Source organism: Ctenopharyngodon idella, chromosome 1 (assembly GCF_019924925.1).
Source record: "Ctenopharyngodon idella isolate HZGC_01 chromosome 1, HZGC01, whole genome shotgun sequence".
In the NCBI taxonomy this organism is placed as follows: Eukaryota; Metazoa; Chordata; class Actinopteri; order Cypriniformes; family Xenocyprididae; genus Ctenopharyngodon; species Ctenopharyngodon idella.
The window spans coordinates 33,568,302-33,589,717 of NC_067220.1; the positions used below are offsets into that span (position 1 = coordinate 33,568,302).

At 37.2% G+C, this 21,416-nt stretch overlaps 2 protein-coding genes across 11 annotated transcripts in view; one reads left to right on the forward strand and one right to left on the reverse strand.

Moving 5' to 3' along the window:
- tcirg1a (T cell immune regulator 1, ATPase H+ transporting V0 subunit a3a) overlaps positions 1 to 9,816 on the forward strand; it is a 24,838-nt gene extending 15,022 nt beyond the window's left edge. For 2 of the 3 annotated variants that reach the window (XM_051902380.1, XM_051902371.1), the window contains exons 21-22: positions 883 to 969; positions 9,491 to 9,816. In XM_051902380.1, coding sequence (XP_051758340.1) covers positions 883 to 969; positions 9,491 to 9,503 — 100 coding nt within the window. In that variant the 3' untranslated portion in view covers positions 9,504 to 9,816. Of the gene's footprint in view, positions 1 to 882; positions 1,266 to 9,490 lie in introns of those variants that run through there. The other variant, XM_051902387.1, reaches the window with a different exon arrangement.
- kdm2aa (lysine (K)-specific demethylase 2Aa) overlaps positions 1,485 to 21,416 on the reverse strand; it is a 26,766-nt gene continuing 6,834 nt past the window's right edge. For 4 of the 8 annotated variants that reach the window (XM_051902132.1, XM_051902142.1, XM_051902113.1 and 1 more), the window contains exons 7-23: positions 19,493 to 19,586; positions 18,446 to 18,599; positions 16,718 to 16,833; positions 16,329 to 16,352; positions 16,081 to 16,207; positions 15,753 to 15,985; positions 14,912 to 14,989; positions 14,101 to 14,352; positions 13,864 to 13,980; positions 10,725 to 10,811; positions 10,292 to 10,450; positions 9,934 to 9,960; positions 7,604 to 8,757; positions 5,753 to 5,916; positions 5,440 to 5,586; positions 5,126 to 5,341; positions 1,485 to 3,487 (exon numbers count right to left, since the gene is read on the reverse strand). In XM_051902132.1, the coding sequence (XP_051758092.1) occupies positions 3,306 to 3,487; positions 5,126 to 5,341; positions 5,440 to 5,586; positions 5,753 to 5,916; positions 7,604 to 8,757; positions 9,934 to 9,960; positions 10,292 to 10,450; positions 10,725 to 10,811; positions 13,864 to 13,980; positions 14,101 to 14,352; positions 14,912 to 14,989; positions 15,753 to 15,985; positions 16,081 to 16,207; positions 16,329 to 16,352; positions 16,718 to 16,833; positions 18,446 to 18,599; positions 19,493 to 19,586 (3,331 nt within the window). In that variant the 3' untranslated portion in view covers positions 1,485 to 3,305. The remainder of the gene's footprint in view (positions 3,488 to 5,125; positions 5,342 to 5,439; positions 5,587 to 5,752; positions 5,917 to 7,603; positions 8,758 to 9,933; positions 9,961 to 10,291; positions 10,451 to 10,724; positions 10,812 to 13,863; positions 13,981 to 14,100; positions 14,353 to 14,911; positions 14,990 to 15,752; positions 15,986 to 16,080; positions 16,208 to 16,328; positions 16,353 to 16,717; positions 16,834 to 18,445; positions 18,600 to 19,492; positions 19,587 to 21,416) is intronic. The other 4 variants (XM_051902151.1, XM_051902160.1, XM_051902122.1 and 1 more) reach the window with 2 other exon arrangements.

Below are 21,416 nucleotides of genomic sequence, written 5' to 3' on the forward strand. Positions count from 1 at the left end.
GAGTTTTGATTATGTACATTGTTTGTTTTTAGTAGTTTATTACTTTGTTCAAAATATGAAAAATGGTCCATACTTTTCTTAAGAGGTATATAGATTATAGAGACTAACAGCCCAGCGCTCTTCTTGTCAATCACTGTGTCACACCCCCCACCACACACAACACTACAACTGCTATTTACCACGCTGTTGGTTCCCCCCTGCTACCCACCTACCACAGCCCTGCAGGGCGGCCCTTAAAACTTACAGTAGGCTACTTGAATCTTTATGTGCCGGTCAGCCAGTACCATCGTATCTAATCTGATTATGTAGGATTATTATATAGGATTATATAGGACAAAGAGAATGTGTGTCTGTGCCCCTCTTCACCGAGGAGCAGTTAAATTCAGTATGGTTTTTTCCAGAATCTTCGATTTAGGGCCCCCTGCAGGGCTGTGGCGTGTGTGGTGGGGGGTGTGACTGATTGATAAGAAGGGCGTGGGGTCATTAGTCTCCCTAATCAAATGAACTTTACTGGTTTATGGCAACCCACCCCGACCCCATCCTTCATTTAATAGTTAATCACTGTTAACACCTGCTATAAACCCTAATTACACTATATGAGTACATCTAAGTGATAAAAACAAACACAAAAAAGTTACTAAATTATGATGCACATTAAATGATAATCGAATGAGGCAATAACTCAGAGCTGAAATTGCAATTCAATATGATAAACTCTGGTTTCTGCCATGCAAATATTAAAATTATACTTCAAATGAAGCTGATCACTGAAGAATCAGCCACTAGTTGTGTGAATTTTGGAGGCGTGTGTGTGTGTGTGTGTGTGAGAGGATAAATTCATTTAGGAGTAAAATTTTTAATTTGATTTCCCATTTAATGCAGGGTGGAGTTTCAGAACAAGTTCTACAGCGGATCTGGATACAAGTTCAACCCGTTCTCCTTTGCATCAATTCAGCATCTAGAGGAAATGTAAATATCCCCTGTAAAACTGGTTTTATACTTCATTTTGGAGCTGAATGTGTTATCACATGGTAGTAAAGGGTGATTTGATCACCCTAAAATGAAAATTCTGTCATCTACTCACCCTCATGTTGTTCTCAAATCTGTACGACTTTGTTTTGAGGAAAACAAAATCGGATGTTTTGAAGAATGTTCACAGGTCTCTTTCTCATTCAGTGACAGCATGTCAGGGGCAGACATGATCCAAAATTTTCATTCTTGGGTGAACTAGCCTTTTAACAATAAATACTTTTTTCTTTTGAGAACTTTGTCTCAGGGTTTGTTTTATAAGCTTGCAGAGGTCTTAATGAGGAGCACAATACTAATAAAGGTTATTGTAACTAAGAAATGAGAATATTGGCATTTTTCAAGATCATGGTTATTCACAACCCCTCACATCAAGTTTTACCTTTTTTCTTTGTCTAAATGCAAAAGAAAATTTGAGAATAAGGAAGGTAAAACACTCTTACCTGGAAGGCACTGTGCAGAGTTAATAGATTTAATTTGAAAGATTTTAACGAATATTTAAAATCTGTACATGCTCACTGAGGAAAGAAAGAATAAATCCCTAGAGCTATAAAGTAATATATTAGCCATATATCAACTGATATTTTGAGATAAAAGGTAATACATTGAATGCAATGTACTGGATAAAAGGCATACATGTAAATGTACAATTGTGTACATCTTATTTGTGATCATTTGTGCATGTGTACAGAAGAATCCAAAAGTCTAAGACAACCAGTGAAAATGCTTTCATTTTCTTTCCTTAATACAAAATCTTGTATGCTTCAAATGGATGCAAGGAAATCTGACCTTTTGTAGAAAGGTCACATGGTGAAAGTGGCAAATTTACTTATTTAATTAGTGACCTACAAATAATATTGAATTGAATGACACGATGTATTTTATATCATAAATTAACACTTTACATTTTTTCGAAACCCTAAGACTAGATTTCCAGAATAATATACCAGATTTTCAACATGGTTTCAGACTTTTAGACCCCACTGTAAATCAGCCACCCTGTTCTCTGGCCATTAAAAACCTGTATCAGTTGACCAATACTCCATATTCAAAGAAATTTCAAATGTGAATTATTGTGGCTCTACTTCTATCTTGAAAAGCTTTTATCATGCATGATAAAACTCTACGAATCAGTGAAAATTAGGTCTGAGCTCAATACACCCAATAAGTAACAATCGTGCATTCTGTGATGAAAGGCAGTATGAGCAAAATCAAACGCCGTGTTTGCTTTCCATTTTTTATTTTTCCTGCAAAAAAAAAAAAAAAAAACCCCGAAAAGAACATTGATAAAAAAAAAAAAAAAAAAAAAAGTCCTCTGAAAATAATTGCTATTGTGTTGCTACAAGTTGCACTTAAATTATAGCTTTCCAAGGGTAAATGAAAAATGTAGCCTAAACTGTGAGCAACCCTTCCCAAGACAGGAGAATGCAGATGAATCGGCCATTTGAGATGACAGCAAGCAGAAGTACAAACCATCAGATGAAAGAAAACAAATAAAGAGTGATTTTAGTTTGGTACGATTGAGTAAAAACTTAGTGTGGTGGGTTAAGTGTCAACAAACATCCAGCCAGCAAAACCTTCAAAGAGTTTAAACTACCAAAATTTGCATTCAGACATAAAGTCACAAAGAAAGCATGAGTGAACAATCTGGATCAATACGCTGAAGCCTTTATGATTCAGATTCATCCTGTGCTGCCACTACATTCTTTGATCAACAAGTTGTAGCGGATGAGAACTATCAGGATGTGCCATGTCTGTCATTTTCTTCCTCCTTGCAGCTTATCATTGACACCAACTCATCTGCGCCAACAGATCCATGTCAAAACGTCAGTGGTCACACCTGGAGCGAATCTCTGATCAAACCTTTACTTCCTCATTCACCAAATCCCACTCAGACTGGATCATGAAGTTCAGTTTCAAGCATATCGGCAACATCTTCTGAAGAAGTCACTTTGGATAAGGCTGAATGCCCAGAGAAGAAGAAAAAGCCACACATTTGATGTGCCTGGATCGGTCTCATGGGTTGTGGGAATAAAATCATCCACTTTACTCACTGAAAATTACCTCTTCCCTGTCAGCCTGTTTTTACCCTTCTTGTAAAACAGCGGCCATATCCTTCCACCCATCTGTTTTCTTCAGCCTCATCCTCCCGTTCAGGCTAGATCAGCCTGTATTGAGTGGGATGGAGCACTCGTGAGCTCTCTAAGCAGAGCTGTGCAGAGACTGTGTGTGTGTATGTATATATGTGTGTGTGTGTGTGTGTGGTGTGTATGTGCACGTTATGATATTCTCTGAATGAGTTTGTCCTCTGTCAGACAGAATAAGGTGCAGTAGGACAGGTCAGAGATGAAGTTTTCACAGCCGTGTCGAGTCACATTCTTACAGCCTCGCAGATCCAACAGAGCCAGAGCTGATAATCGCTTCATATAGGACAGACACGCATCTGTCAACTTATTACAACCTAGAGAAAGAGAAAAGATCAAACCACCAATCAGTGAGTACCAGACTGATCAAGACTTGTGTCAAATCTGTGCGCATGTCATTTCTGTGTAATTACTGTTTACAGCGCGTCTTTTTTAAAATCAAATTAAAGACTGATTAAATTAAGACAGAGATAAAAATTATATTGTATATCCATATAGAACAAACATAAAATCTCAAAATAAATCATTCAACTGCAAAACAGGGTACCTGGGAGTTTTAAAAAATTCAAAACATGTTTTATTCAATATATACATATTTATTGAAATTGGTTTATGTACAAATACCTCAATACATACAAATTAGAGGTCAATCGTTATTGGATTTTGCCAATGTGATAATGTGTAGAAAGGCAATAAAGAGACTTCGTTTTAACCCAGCAGTTGGGTTAAATGTTTGCCCAATGTGCCAGGCAGTTTTATTTAACCCAACTATTTTTATAAACAATAATAAACATATAACATATAAATTACTATATGGCTGGCTTAAAATGAACCCAAAATGAGTTTGAAATTAAAAATCTGACAATTACTAGAGGCAACAATAATAAAAGGCAAACATTTATTAATAAGCTATTTAATAAATGTTTATGGTTTAATTATTATTAATTAAGCTTATTAACATGTTTAATAAATTAACATTTAACCGTTGGGTTAAAACAACATGATCGCTGGGTGTCGTCTATTTTTAACCCAACTTGGGATAATTTTTTTAACCCAGCATTTTTCAGAGTGTAGCAAAATCTATTTACTGAATGAATTAAGTTTTTTTTTGTGTGTCTCTTTCCTTCCTGTGACAGGGTGGCACACAGAGAAGATAAAAGAAAGTTTATATTGAATCAAATCCCAGATAAGAGTTTATTATGAAACCAAAAAATATCCAGGAAACAAAAAAGTATGCATAATGTGTGACTAAAAGGTACACTATATAACATTTTTGTTTAAAATGTACCAAATTTATATGAGTACATCATGAATCCATCTTTCAAACCACGTTTGTGTCTTATCCTGAATCACTACAGTACGCCTATAATGAGTGTTTATATACAGAATATTCGGGACAACAACCACTGCGAAGTAGCCCAGAAACTGCGTGACTCGTCATAAACAAACGGAGATAAGTAAATCTGGCTACAATGTTCTTCTGCAAGATGCATGTAGTCTAGTTTATTAACTGCTAGAGCACCAAAAGTTACAGTGTGCCTTTAAGTATAAACAAGCCTGAAATACACAGGGATTTTTTTTTTTTTAAATGTGTATGCTTATATACTTCCAGCTGCTCATTCAAAAAGATGGAGATAAAATATGAACTCTTACAACCATCTACAACATATTACAACATGTCATAATTCATCAACAGCACATCATAAGCAATTGCTTGGCATAATGCACGATATTAATTCATTTAATTAAATTTAAATTAAATATTTATGACTTTTTTGACCTTTAATTTGATCTGAAACTGAATTTAAGACATTAATAATAATTTATTATTATTAAAATAATTAATTTTGCAGCACCAGTCACAAGTAATCTGTCGTATTGTATTGGCACCACAAGGATAACCTAAACAAAATGTGGGATCAAATATTAAAAGGGTATTTTCAAAGATCAGGTACCTGAAAGATTGAGCTGTCTGAGTGTGTTGCGAGTATTACAGCCAGTAGCGGTGAGCAGGTTGATGGACTGGTCTGTGAGCCCCTGGCAGTGGGACAAATCTAACCGGCGTAGTGAAGGCATATGTCTGACGATCATCTTAAGGGTAGAGTCACTCACATCCAAACCAGACAAGCGCAGAGTGAGCAAACCTCTTAATCGACTGCGACTTTCACTGCCTGTGTGACAGGAGAAAGTAGAGGTAAAAGAGAGGAAGAGTGAATGAGTCACTTCAACTCACACTGTACACCAGTAATAATAAATACAAGTGCCTCACCTGGTTGCACAATAAGGTCTTTTATTTGTGAATCTTTGACGCCCACGGCCCAACACAGGTCAAGTGTCCGCAAACCTGGACAGCTCTGCGAACTTAACGCTGACACGCATAATGAAGAACAACCTGACATTATTAGATCTTTTAAACCTGTGAGAAACAGAAAGAGAGAGAGAGAGAGAGAGAGAGAGTGAGTGAGTATTTTAGTCTTGATCCTGGTGCGCTTTTTATTTTTAAGCAGTGTCCCATACATATTAAAACATAAGACAATTTCAGAGTTGAAACTGTAAAAGGCTGAGATTTGGGTAAACTGTACTTGGGAGGTGATGAATGAGCCAGGCAATCTGTTTCTTTGATACAGGTGTCCAGGAGAGGTCAAGTGTCACAGGTTGTCGTTTAATGACAGCTGACAGACCCTGAGGGCTGAGTGCCCGACAACGACTCAGATCTATCCGTGTCCATAAGCGCTTATCACAACACCTGCAGCAAAAGAAAAGAGGATCCACAACAAATGATTAAATCAACCCAGTGATCAAGATAACCTTATGAACAAAGTTTAATTTTTTAAATTTTATTTTAAGACATATCAGCATGCGCTTTCTAATAATCAACACTGTTTTTGTTCTGAATGCACACAGCCATATTCCAACATTAAAATGAAATAATTTAGTTTGATATAACACAAAGCAATTTATAAACACTTATATAAATGCAATCTTTGGTGCAAATGTTCAGTGGGCTAAATATTTTAGCTTGAATGAATGAATGAATGCGTCTCATCTTCAGTTGTCGCAGATCACATTCACACTTGTTTTTTAATGAAACCCATTCAATATGACTACACATTGGTTATAATTCTTATTTTATTAAATTATGAAATTTAAACCAATAAATAATAAAACAATACTAGTTTACTGTAAAATAAATAAGGGATAGTTCATCCAAAAATGAAATTTTCGGTGATTAATTACTCACCCGCAAGACTTTCGTTCATCTTCGGAACACAAATTAAGATCTTTTTGATGAAATCTGAGAGCTTTTGGTCCCTCCATAGACAGCTACACAACTGCACTTTGGTGCTTCAAAAGTTCATAAAGAGATGGTAAAACTAATCCATAAGAATCGAGCAGCTTAATCCAAATTTTTTAGGCACAGTATCACTTTACATGATGAACAGATTTAATTTAGGCTTTTATTCACATAAACATTGATCAGTGAAAATAAACAGAAGCTCAACCGAACCTGCTTGACATGCAAAAACAAACTCTTGTGGAAGCTCAAATGTGCTGCGTAACACATGAGAATGAACCTCGCTGGTTCTCACAAGTCAAGCAAACATGCTTGAGCTCCTGTTTACCACAACTGATGTGCGAGTTGATGAATGTTTATATTTGAATAAAAGCCTAAATTAAATCTGTTCATCACATAAAGCAATCAAATCTCTTCAGAAAATTTGGACTAAACCACTTAATTCATATGGATTAGTTTTACAATCTAAGAGGTAGTTGCATGGACTGTTAATGGAAAAACAGAAAGCTCTCAGATTTAATCAAAAAGATCTTCATTTGTGTTTTAAATTTGAACCAAAGTATTACTGGCTTGGAACGACATTTCATTTTTGGCTGAACTAACCCTTTCAAAATAATAATGAATTACAATTATTTTAAACGTCATACCATACAGCTTTCATTCTGGTTGAAATCCACAGCGAACCCTTAAAGCTTTTTATTCATTAACAACAGATTTATAACCTATTCTCATTTCAAATTTGGTTAGATGGTTGCCACATGTGGCATTTTCAAATGCACTTTATAAGCGACCCAAACTCGCAGCGCTTGCAGAGTTGAGTATGTGTGGAGCAGCATTTACTGTGAACCAATCCGATCAGAGACGCTGAAAACACAGGATCATGAGCTGCTTGTGTGTAAAAGGATACAGTGCAGTGCTTCACTCTGAAACCCTTAGCACATACATATTTCTTTAAATTGCAGCCTCTGTGATTTGATAATCACACTAAGCGATATTCTAAGCATAACTAAGTATATTGCGATTTCAGTTTAATTTCAATTAATCATTCAGCCCTAATGTGAACAGGCCTTTTGTCTGAAAAAAAAAAAAAAAAAAAAAAAAAAAAACCTTAAAAAAGGAAATGGTGTACTAGACTTACCACTTGTACCAAGCCTTGCAGACTCTCATACACACAGCCAAGTCAGTCCGACCCAAGTAGCGGAACACTGATACCCAAATGTCTTTTTCACAGCCACGCTCGTTTCCTACATCACGGAATGAGGGATGAGAAAGAAGGGAAGGAGGGGAAGAAGTGGTGACAGCTGGAGGAGGAGGTGGTGGAGAAACAGAGGAACGAGAAGACATAGAGGAAGGTGATGCTGTGTCTCTGTCTCGACCATCTTGGTTGGAGTTCCGCCTTGTGTGGCGGCCGGAAGTGTGGGCGCTTTTGGACTGAGAGAGGCCATTCCCTGCAGGTGTCGAGGTGCTGTTCCTGAGTCGGGTCCTGGGTAGCGTTTTGCGCTGGATGAAGCCAGGACCGCTAGGTGTTCGGGGAGACATAGCCGCCTCTAGTTTGGGTACAATGGAGCCTGGGTCACGTTTGGCCTTTGGAGGACGCTGGAGGGTCACAGTCAAGTAGGAATCGTTCAGCAGATCATCGTTCAAGTCTGAGACAAGTAAGACGGGTGGATCAGGATCAGAGTCTGATTGGTTCTCTCCATCCTCATCATCTTCCTCTCCTCCGTCATCCAAATCTTCCATTTCATCATCCTCTCCATCAAAGTCCTGATCCTCACTGTCTTCCTCATCATCATCATCCTCGTCGTCGTCATCATCATCATCGTAGTCATCACCTCTCCGTCTCCGTCTCCTTGAACGATGCTCTTTATCTGACCGGCTAAGATGCCTCTCTTCATCACTGTCATCCTCATCATCATCATCCTCATCATCATCATCATCGTCGTCATCGTCATCATCATCATCCTCTGTTTCATAGCGTCGTCGCCTCATATGGGATCCTCCTCGTAACCTAACCCGACCCCTACTCTCCCCTCTTGCCCCAAGTCCTCGTCTCATTTTCAGCGAACTTGTTGCCAAGCTGCCTCCCCCTCGACTCCCTCGATGCGAGGAGCCTCTCCAAACACCTCGTCTGCCAGCTCCATAACCTCGGCGGGATGAAGAGACCCCGCCCCGGACTGATGACATCTTGCCACTATCTCCATCGTCATCGCTGCCTGAATCATCATCGTGTTCCATTCCATGTCGCCGGTAGATCTTAGCCACGCGAGGATCAAGAGATGAAGATTTGCGTTTCTGAACAAGAGAAAAGACTATGTAAGAGACAAAATAAATAAAAGAAGAAAAAAAACAAAAAAAACAATTCAAAACCATCTTTTCACAATCTCCAATAAACGACAGACAGGAAGTCATTCATTTCCAATGGAGAGAGTACGGGAGCTGCTTGGAGTCCCAATCATGTGCATATGCAGAATTTTTAATTTCAATGAGCTTTGGATACAGCTGGACCATATGCGACTGCCCACCAAATGTGATGTATTCTAATCAAAACTAATATCATGGTAACACTAGACTTTGAGCACACAAAATGTCTGAGGATAATGTATCACACTGTGCTGCATCTTTTAAAAAAAATATAATTCAGCATATAATACAACTAAAAATAAAATTAAACAATTACACTTCACTGCAAATGTGCAGCTTTAAAGTTTACATTCTTTTAATTCAGCTAAGATGTCATGCTGCGACGTATCAATCTTCTATTGGTCGCAGGTCTGAGTTCACCAAACTGTGGAACACAGCGAAATTTGCATGAGCTTGCCTTTCCTGTCTCCCGTATAAATGGAGGTCTATGTAAATAAAAATCTGAGAATTAGCTATATTTATGCAGTAAAATGTTATTCTTTAAACATTGCTTCTGTAAAATAGGCAGTTATAAATAATTATGTGCAAAATAATTATTTTATAATTACTACATCATTATTTACATTGATTCGCCCTAGAAAACCTACTATTTTTTTTCTTTCAGATGTGGTGAATGAGCAGAGGATGACAGCTGCTTCACGACCAATATGAAAGTTTTGTGCGACTGCCACTAGGGGGGGTGAAATGCGACAATCGTACGAGAATGATGGTGGGAAGGTGGCTTATGGGACCATTTCATACAAAAATGTATGATTTATTTTTCCCAATGCTAGGCACCTACTGAACCACCACCCAGAAACTGGGCCTAAAAACTTGCAAAACAACAGCCAACACTTTTTTAAAAATTATAATATTCATCACGACAAAAGTCTGCTACTTGTCATATAAGCAACACATCAGTATAAAATTATTTAAATGTTACTAAATTTCCCTAAGTTGTACATTTTGCGTTTTTAATGTTATTTTCATTAGAAATTTAGAAAATCATTCAAGCACTGAATCTTCCAAAAAACAAAAACACACACACACACACAAAAAGAAACTTACATGCGTTTTACCACCCTCCAATTTTAGCTGCAAAACAGAATAACAGCATACTGTGGTTAATATGAATTTGAAAAGAAACAAGAACAGTGATGAACACATCAGGATCACTGAATGGAATCACACAAGCTGCAAACACAAGGCTGATTCTGAAACCCTCAGTCAGTCAAAGCAGTGATTGGGCACGATGATGATGAACAGGGAAGGGTGGGCCAAAGAGAGCGAGAAGACACAAAAAGGTGGAACAAATTAGAGGGAATTTACTATAAGAGGTAGAGAGAGCAGAGAAGAGAATACAGAATGCAGATCGGAGCGGCTGTGCATGTGGCAGCAGTGGCGTGAGTAAGGCGGAGCCTCTCACCCTCTTCCTGAGCCGCTGCTCAGGGGCTGCTGCCCGTTTCTGGAGCGACCCGTGAGAGAGAGAAGAGGGGGGCCGCCCGACCCCGTGCCATGCCCCGCCCTCGCCCCCACGCCCCCCTGACCCATCCTGTGCAGTGATGTCATCACCGCTGCCTGACGACTGGCACACAGGAAAACAAGCGTTACTGTTACACACGCACATCGGAGTGTGTACAACACAGTAAGCTCTCAGCATGCATTTTTCTACATGTGTGAATGAGTGTGTATGTATGCAAGCCTGCATAAGCTAGCAGCATTAGAACAACTCAAAGCTTTCTTCGTTTCAAAGGCCTGAATGTGTGTTCAAACAAGAGGGGGAGAAACCCTCAATAAAAAAAAAAAAAAAAGATGCACATCTGGGTGAGTGAATGTTTGTGCTTGTAAAAATGTGTTACCTCAGAATCTGTGTCTTTGCCGAAAACACATTTGGGACACTCCCAGCAGCTCGGTAGGTCTTTGTTCACCACTCCCTCACCAGATGTCTACAGAGAAAGAAGAAAACTGAATATTTCAACAGTAAAATTACTGAACTATCCCACAAAGCATAGTGACTGACAATGAAATCAGCAATGACAATACAACATAACATACAACTATTAAAGGCACAATATGTAAGATTTTTGGATTAAAATATCCAAAAACCACTAGAACAATGTTATATATTTTGTTGACTTCAATGATGTCATATCCGTGTTAGCCTCCAATTCCGGTTTTACTTTTGTAGAAACCAAGGAAACCCCAAAGACACTTTAATATATTATCCACAGGTTCCACAGACAAGGCTTAAGCCTCGTTCCACACTAAAATGCATGCTTGAGCAGTTTTAAATGTAAAAGCAACTTGCACTGACTTATCTTAAAATATGTTTTGTCTCAAGATGCACACAAGTAATGTTTTTTCTAAGGCATGTTTATAAAAGCTACTTAAATGCCCTAATTGAACTAAGGCCTAATCCTGTCTTAGGCCCAATCCCAATTCTACCCCTTCCCCCTTCCCCCTACCTCTTCGTTTTGCGCGTTCAAGTGAAGGGGTAGGGGTGTCTCGATTCTCTTTTGGCTGGAGTGGTAGGGGTAAGGGGAAGGGCCAGATAGCCCTTCAAACAAAGATTTTTCGGGACCACACTTCGAACGAAGGGGTATGAAAAATTTCCCTACATACACCGACTACCGTGCTGCTAGAATGCATGTAGTGATCATGGTAGTGATATTTCCACTCAGGATCGATCACTTGTGTGTTACCTGGCTGCCAGTTTCTCCGTAGCTTGCTAAAAGCGCTATTTGAATGATGTGAACACAACTGAATAATACAGTTAAAAGAAATATCAGTCATCCTTCATAGCGCAGTCACTATTTACATATTGTATCGTCTGTAAACTCTTGCAACGGCCCACTGCGGCATATAAGCATAATAAAAACAGCAACGGAAAATTTCCCGGGCTCTTGACCCGCCCTACTTCAAACCACAGTAACGTTAACAAAACTTTAATACATTAGAAAATGACTGCTGCCTGAGTCCTGTCGGATTGCTTTCCATTGGTTGTGGAGATGAAGATGACAACTCCTATGATTCCACACTCATTCACGGCATCATTGAGTTACGCTGTTATTGTTCCTGTTTTTAATAAGAGACTTCTAGAGGCGAAATTTACATACTGTGCCTTTAAATCTTTTAGATTTTAGACTATTAAATTTTAAAGAAATTAATACTTTTATTCAGCAAGGACATATTAAATTGACATTTATAATGTTACAAATAATTCTATATTAAATAAATGTGTCTCTAAATGCACAACGTTTTATTCATCAATGAATCCTGGAAAAAAATATAACCTGTTTTTCACAAAAATATTATGTAGGCGCAACCGTTTTCAACTGTGATATTAAAAAGAAATGTTTCTTGAGCACCAAATAAGCCTATAAGAATGAAGGGTCATGTGACACTGAAGACTGGAGTAATGATGCTGAAAATTCAGCTTTGCATCACAGGAATAAATTACATTCTAAAATACTTTAAAACAGAAAAAAAAGTTATTTAAATTGTAACAATATTTCACTATATTACAGTTTTACAGTATTATTAATAAAAAAAAATGCAGCTATAGTGACTAGGGGTGTGCACAAATAGTCGAATATTCGACCGGCAATTAATATTCGAAAAATAAAAATACTATTCGAATTTTACTATGTTGCTTTGCTGGCCGTAAATGCAGTGAATCCATGATAAAGCACCAAAACTCGCAGTTATAACTATATGCACCGGGTGGCGCTGTGGAGCGTGTTTAACAAGTTTATTTTAGTTGATCATCACATAAGGTTGTTGTCTGCCTCGCGAAGTTTGGAATTACTTGGATGAAAATGATCTTACAAAATGTTATTACTTTTGATCAAATGATTTAATGAAACCAAGTTATCATAATATCACCACCATAATGAGAAAGCACATGAAATCAAAACACCAGTCGAATGAGGAAAGACAGCTGTCCATTACTGCATTCACGACAGGTAAGCGCAGCTGTACCCCCGAGTGAGCAAAAAAGATAACTTTTCTGAAAGCAAAATTATTCTGAGACATGTGCTTCCTTTAAGTTTCGTCGAGGGAGACATATTTACGAAGAGAAACACAAAGTGCTGCTGTTAGAAACTTAGCTTAGTATACCGTTATGTATTATCATTATCTTTGTTTCGTGAGTGCAGCTCGTTTTCTCACCCGAGCATGTGGATATTATTGTTTTTCTCAACATGAACATGTGAAACAATATGAACACGACAACCATATACTGACTTGAGTTTTGTACGATAACTGGCGCTGTCTGCTTTATTAGCGTTTTTCCCGTTCGCGCTGCTTGAGTTTAAGTGCTTTTGTTCTTTATATTTTTTTTGTTTGCATGTGTTGTTTAATGCTTTGAACTAAAAGAAACGTAAGCTTATGTATATAACATAAGCTTGTTGTGTATATTGCCTAATCGTAAGCTTGTTCAGAAATGGTTAGGCCTACAAAATATTGATGAATTAAAAAAATAATGTCCTTCTCGTTTAAAATCATTTAAATAAACGAATATTAGAATATTCGTTTTATACAAGCCCAAATATTTGAATACAATATTCCGGAAAAATGCCCATCTCTAATAGTGACCATAAGAGACTTCTTTCAAAAACATTAAAATATTTTATCAACTGCTCTAATTGATCTCTCTTTAAGATTTCTGTAGTGTTGTTCTTCACCAGAAATGTGTCTTTTTTTTTTTTAAAGATGCAATTAAACTATCACTGTAAAATGTCATTAAAAGTTTGTGGTAGGTCTGTCCTTGAAGGCTTATACATTAAGGACTCTTGCTAAAATGAATGTCTCTATGGCGATCATGAATGGGACTTGTACTTCCAGCACCCGATTGTTGACCTCTATTGTGTTGAGAACAAATGTCTGATGTCCATACTTCGCAAAGCCTCCAGTCACTATGCTTGCTCACCAGATAAATGAATCTGAATAAAGAATTTTGAGAAGTGAATTGAATTGCTGTGGTAATAATGTTTGTACCTTCAAACAGCTAGGATGTGCTATCTGAGCACAGTTGGAGCACTCCATGAGCTCTTCACTAGTCTCCTGGTTGCCTTCCTCACAGATCTCACATACAGCAGAGAGCGGCAGACCAGGCTATTGAGAACACATATAATATAAAAAAAAAAAGAAGAAAAAAAAAAAAAGAGAACGATTATTAAATATATGCAAACAAAGGAAGGCTACAATAATAATGCATAATGTGAAGACACTCACAGCAAGACACTGGCGTAGTACACAGGTCTGTTTGAGTTTGCCAGGGCCACCAAATTTCTTCATGTCTCTGCAGAAGTTGCAGTCACCACATTCTGTGCGCAGACAGGCCTCGCAGCGTTTACAGCGCACGCGGCGCCGTCGCAGAACCGACATATTGGAGGCTGGTTTCACTGGCCGTGAAACAATGGGTGTGGTTGCCAGCTTGGGACGAATGACAGGTGGAGGGGGAGGAGGGGGCTGGTACCAGGGGGGCTTGGGAGAGACAAAAAGAAATGAGAGGTAAGCGCTGCAGTGTGGTGGGTTTAGAATAGAATAGAATATTCAAAAAAATAATAAATAAATGAAACTGCAGAGGGTTTTGATGCATTATGCATCAAAAGTGACAGCATTAAAATCAAGCTTGATTTGTTTTAATCAACCTATTTAGTTAGTCACAATTGTCAGAGCGAAAAAGAAAATGTTCTGGTGCACACCAAAATCAAAAGAAAAAAGGGAAAAATAACATTTCATGTTGAGCAATTAATTAATATGCTAATAAAAAAAAAAAAAAATCACTGTCAGGACAATGATTTTGCTCCAGCATATATTAAATTAAAAATCAAGATAAAATTATTAAAAGGAATAATATAAACTTTTCAATCAATCTAATTTTAATCAATTTCATTATTCCACTGTATGGCATGAAATAAACCAAGGGGAAAGAAAAAAAAAAGAAAATAAAGGTAAAGGAAAGTTGCATGGTTTACTTAAAGTGTTTTCTGGAAAGTCAATTAAAAATACTTATTTAAAGAAAGTAAATCTGTGATCTTACCCTCTTTGGCCATCTGACAATGGGTTTTCCAGTGTATGAGAGTTTAGGGATGTCATTGGCATGTTCTTTCAATAACGCCTGAAAGGGAGAGAAAAAAAAACATCATCATATTTCAAAATGGCTTCTTAAGCTGTGTTCACACTACGACAAAGCAGCATGATTCCATTCATTTTCAATGAAGAGCTGGCAATTTCCAGCGACATGAGAGACAGTAACCGTTGGCAATAGGATGTAGGCTGAAATGTGTGTAACTTTATGCAAATTAAGAGAGATTTTTAGGAGCGACTACCAATATAAGTCAAGTCAGTGGAGTGCACGTGATCCGTCATTACATCCTGTAGTGGAGTGTCAGCGGCAAGATGAAGTTAGTTTAGTGGTCAGCAACTTTCCTGTAATTTATTATATATCTCTGTTTACATATGGTCATGGTGGTATGAATGGTTTCCACAGATAAATTGCCGCAATGGCAAAAAAAAAAAAAAAAAAAAAAATTCACTCACTGTTTCTCATTTATCTTTGATACCAAACATTTTATATACTGGTTCCTTTTATATTTAGTCTTTTCCCTCCAAAATGTTTAGTTTTAGTAGCAAGAAAGCTGCTTCATTTTTTACAACATGGAATAATATCCGTGACTGTCTTTCATAAACATTACTAGGCAACCAGGTAATGGGAACGCCCACTAGCAATCTAACTGTCAGCCACTGGCGACATGCAGCAACAAAGCGGCAGTGTGAACACAGCTTATAGCAACAAAACCTAATATGAACTAATTTCAAACTAAAAAACTGAAGTAAACATTTCCAAAAAACAAAAACATAATAATACACTGAGTTCTGACCCTTATGTCGTGTAGCAGGGCAGCAGCATTGTGTATTCCTGAAGGCACACACTTCTTATGTGAGGGAAGTGACTCCAACTTCCCTACCAGGTTCCACAACCCCTCCAGCTCAAAGGGAGTCAAGTGAAGCTTCACCCCTGGCCCACTAGGTGAAGAGGGAGCATCGTTGTCTTCTCTTTCCTCTTTAGTGTGGCCATTTAGTACCTCACAGCCCGAGCTTTCGCGCTTCAAGCCTATGTATAAATATCAGAGAGAAAGAGAGTTTAACTTATTTGTGCTCATTACAAGCAAATCTGTGTGGATGTGAATGTGTTGTTAATGTACTGACCAATGCCCAGAGAGTATTTCTGGAACTCAGGGATGAGATATGATGTGTTGGTCATGCTGTACAGATAACGCTCCAACACGTACCAACCCATCTCATAATAGAACGGATACCGGAACTTAGCAGGCACCTGAGGACGACCAGAGACCATTACGATTTCTCCCCCCAGTTACATTACTTTCATAAAAAAATATACATATTTTCCTATCAAATTTCCAATAATTATGAGAAAAACGTCACATTCTCATTACCGTAAAGCAGTAAGGAAAATCTTCCTGTCCAGACACAAAGGTTTAGTTTTTATTAAAATCAGAAAAAAAAAAATTTCAGTACAAGAAATACTGCCATGATTATTTGTAGTATTGAAATATATAAATTTTTTGGATTGAAGTAACGAAATGAAAATTGTGATTATTATCAAGATAATTTAACAAAGCAAAACGGTGCAAAAATGTTTTACAAAAATGCAGCTTTTTTTCCCCCTTAATGCATAATGTATTTTCTTATTAAACTTTTAAATTTAGGGTCAAATATGACCCAGATGTGTTCTTTTGAGATTAAAAAGACCATAAATAGGTATACAAGTTATAAAAGAATTTAAAAAAAAATGGCAACCACTGCAATGAAATGTTGGGCTCACCCTTGTCCTGTCCTCAATGCTGGAGATGTGCAGTTGCATGGGGATATTAAAACTATGTAGAAAATTTCCACCAAATACAAGTGTGTCCACTGGTGTATACACCGCATGAATCCAACCTAAAATGTTACAAAACAAAACATGTCATTTAAGAAAACTTAAATTAGGTCTGTCACGATTCCTCGATTAATTCAAGTACTCGATTTAAAAAAGAAAAAAAATCCTTGATTGCAATTTACCTGTGCCTATTAACTGCCAAAATAACGGAAACGGTGCATTCCACGGATGAGAATCGATGAACCGCATTATTAGACAGTTTTTTTCCTAAGGCTGCTCGATATATGACACAATTTAAAGGGGTCCTTGATTATGATTTCACTTTTTTTTAACTTTAGTTAGTGTGTAATGTTGCTGTTTGAACATAAAGAACATCTGCAAAGTTACGATGCTCAAAGTTCAATGCAAAGGGAGATTTTTTTTTTTTTTTTTTTACAGAAATTGCTTTTTAAGGACTACAATAAACGGCTGGTAGGGACTACAACAAGCTTCTTCCCAGGTTGGTGACATCACAAACCCTAAAATTTACATAAACACTGCCTGCCCCCGGAGACACACAACAAAGGGGTGAGGCCATGTTGGGCTGCTTTAGAGAAGAGGAAGAGTTTTTGTAGAAGAGTGTTGTTACCATGCCGTCATTTTACGCCGCACTGCTTCACAAACGAGGGTCAATTCAACATTGGATTTGCACAAAATATTAACATGACGGCACATGCTAGTCGATAAGCTGAATCAACTCCACAGCAACTACATAAATTTATCCATTAACCATTCAGAAACGTCCAGTTGCATTATAAAAGTTGTAACTTCTTCCTGAGTCTCTCCATCAGTGTCCGACTCCAGTTTGAACAATATAAGGCTGAACACAGTTACCGACAATCATCATTTTGGCTGCGTGAGATTCTCCAGCTTTGTTGTTGAGCAACCGAAGCGTGAGCTGTTAAAGCTCCGCCCTCTTTTGGAAAGCAGCCCGGGATCAGCAGCTCATTTGCATTTAAAGGGACACACAAAAAGGGTGTGTTTTTGCTCACACCCAAATAGGGGCAAATTTGACAAGCTATGACAAGCTATAATAAATGATCTGTAGAGTATTTTGAGCTGAAAATTCACAGACACATTCTGGGGACATCAGAGACTTACATTACATCTTGTGAACAGGGCATTATAGGTATAGAGTATAGTGCTATTGTGAAATCACAAAGGCGGTTACGTGCATGCAGGTTACGTGTTTCTTCCAGTGGATCAGAGCAGCTCCATTCACAGTATATGCTGCTCCACAAGAACTCTGTCTCTGCATGTGTTATTTGTTTGGGTTTCCAATAACGTGCATTTGGGAATGCAAATAAAGTCTGACGCACTTTGTGTTTCATAGAAAATACAGTGGCTGTAGCATTTCTGTTGCTTTTCATACTTTATTCAAAACATTTATTATTGCCTCACTGTTATGTATGTATGTTAAGACAATTTAAAGGCTATTGTTCACTTAGGTCTATTTTTATTACCACAAATAAATGATCTGATTACTCGATTAATCGTCAAACAAAAAAAATTAAATCATTCAAATCTAAAACCATGAAAACACATGATAATCTTAGATATTCCGAGTAAATATACACAATATAATCTAGTTTTCTCTTCATGTAAATGAATGTGTATGTGTCTACATATGCTTACCCGATGGAATAATGAATGTGTAGCCCTGCTTGAGCTCAATCCTCTGGCAATCAGTGGCCTTGTCACCAAGGAAGATGTCGCCTTGTTTCCCTGACAACACCCAGTTCTCATAAAGCTCCAGGTTTTGTGGCGTGGGTGGGATTAACCAAAACACCTGTAGCAGACACAGGCAATCAGGCTCATCTGGGCCAAAAACATTTTGGGCATTTTGACAGCAAACTGATTATCAGATGTAAAGCACAACAGTTCATTTGCATCACAATGATTTCAGCATGTACACTACCATTGGGGTCAATGAGATTTTTTTTTTTTAAAAGAGATTCAGTAACTTTACAATAAGTTCCCATTAGTTAATGCATTAACTAATATTAACAATAGGCAATAATTTGTTACAGTATTTATTGATCTTTGTTAACATTAGTTAATAAAATACAACTGTTTATTGTTAGTTCTTGTTATCTCAGGACCAATTAATCCTATTTCATATAAATTTCATTAAAATTATAATCATATAAAACAGATACACCTTTGATTTTAATTAAGTAATAGTAAATGTTGAAATTAACATCAACTAAGGTGAATAAATGCTTTAGAAGTATTTTTCAATGTTAGTCCATGTTAACAAATGTAGTTAACTAATGTTAACAAATAGAACCTTATTGTAATTTTTTTTTAATCAGCAAGGATGAATAAAATTGAGCAAAAGTGACAGTAAAGACTTTCACATGGTTATAAAATGTTCTATTTCAAATAAATGCAGTTGAACTTTATATTCAAAGAACCCCAAAAAATGTAATCACAGTTTCCACGTATATTACACAACTGTTTTCATTAAGAATAAGAAATGTTTCATGAGCACCAAAACAGTTATTTCAAATTGTAATAATATTTCACACTATCACTGTTTTTACTGTATTTTTGAGCAAATAAATGCAGCCTTAATTAATAAATTAATAGATAATTAAGAGACTTCTTTCAAAAATGTATTAAAAATCTTACCGACCCCAAACTTTTGAACAGTAGTGTATGTGCACATAGTTTTCTGACCTTGCATCCCCGCAGTATGTGGTACCACACAGATGTGCCTCCAAAGTCTATGTGGAAATCTGTGTAACAGCCCTGCACGCTCATTAGGCAGTACCTGCACACAGAACAGGCAAATTTGAAATAGGGGAAGAGGACTGTTTTGTTAAAAGAAAATAACAACGAACAAAGAGAGATGTGTGAGAAATGAGGCATGAAGATAATTAGGATAGAAAATGTAATAACACAGAGGACTTATTTCCTGGTGCATACGAAATTACTTTGTCTTTTTTATGCAATCAAACAAAATGCAATTAAAAAAATAGAAGTGTGCAAATAAAAAGGGTTCTTAAGACTGTTTTAATTACTCAAATAAAAATGGCTAAAACTTTTCAGAGCGAGTAAATTTTTACAAGTTTTTCTTTGCGCAGTTTATCACGCACACACAAATTTGCTCTCTTCTGCCGTCATTGAGTCTAAAAGCTTTGCTTGAGTGTTGAAAATTTTTGAATCCAAGTGAAGCTGCGTTTCAGTGGGTGGTATCTAAGCACCAGAATGAAAGACCTGCTTCTATTTGTCATTCTTGTTGGTGCAATATTTTGGCCACACCCACTACCCGGTCCCGCTTTGAGTCTGACAGGGAGCAGGGGTTGTAAAATGGAGAGCAACACATCATTGTCTAATGCCATAAATCATGTAAGAACATTCTGCAGTCCCTGTAGCCAGATAACCATTTAACTTTAAAAGATCTCCAGTGGCACGAGTTGTTGTCGTTTACATTCACTGCAGGCTATTACTACGACAGTCTTATTTAATCTTGACCTGTATATCAGAAGAATTTAGGACTTTAAATTTGATTTTGACCTCTGTTTGTGATAAAAAGGGTTACAGTGTCATTTTATTTTGTCAGGAGTACACATCAAACATGCAAAACCAAACCATTAGTTATTGAGATTTCAAAGGAAATACGGAGACATACATATTCGGTTGCGTCTGCTCCATATTTTTTGTTCATACTAAACAACGTCCATTAAGGGCATTTAGTCTAAAAGTGTGCACATTTGGAAACAAATATTGATGTATTCCAATGTTTCCTTAATATTTCTTTAGAAAGAACTGTCATTTCTATTCATTTTCCACTAAATTATGAGATCTGATGATCTCACTGGCTCTGCTTTTGTTCCGGGTCAAATGACTCCCAGACAGAGGATTTGCTACTGATCTGTCACTCATATTATGTGGTCATAATAACTCACACCCTTCTATGACGAAAATCCTGTAAACTTCAGCATTCTGTCTCCATACATAAATAACAGATAGAAATGTTTGTACAAATGAAACATGAAGCTAATAAATAGCCAATTACAACAATATATTGTTGGATGTGTTTTTCATGTGATTTGGGGTATTTTATAAGAATAAATAATGCTTATAATGAGAAATGCTGAAGGTGCATTGTTATGGTCTTTGGTTTATTATCTAATACAAAAAGATGTAGATAATATATTTCCACTCATTTCATTATAAATTCACTTTAGACTGCAAATGGAAGTTATTATGGGGCGTTTACACCAGACGCGACTTGCGCGAATAAATCGTGCATAGTTGGACGCTTGAACATTTTGAGTTTACTCGCTTCATTCGCACGTGAAATTCACTTCACAACAAACGCAAATTCGCATCATGTGAGGGGCTTCTGCCAGGCGGCAGTCTTAATATGTATATATATATAGCTCAAATTGAGTAAAGAGTGTTTTTTACAACTTACCAGATTGTCCAACCTCCTCACTCACTTTCTTCCAAGCAAGATCCTTTTTATTCCCGTTTCTATAAAAGTAGGAAGATGTATCATACAGCTCCGGGTATCCACATACAGCGACGATAATTTTGTCCTCCATTGTTGTTTCGGATTTCTGCCTCCGCTTGCTACATCGTAATCACGTCACTA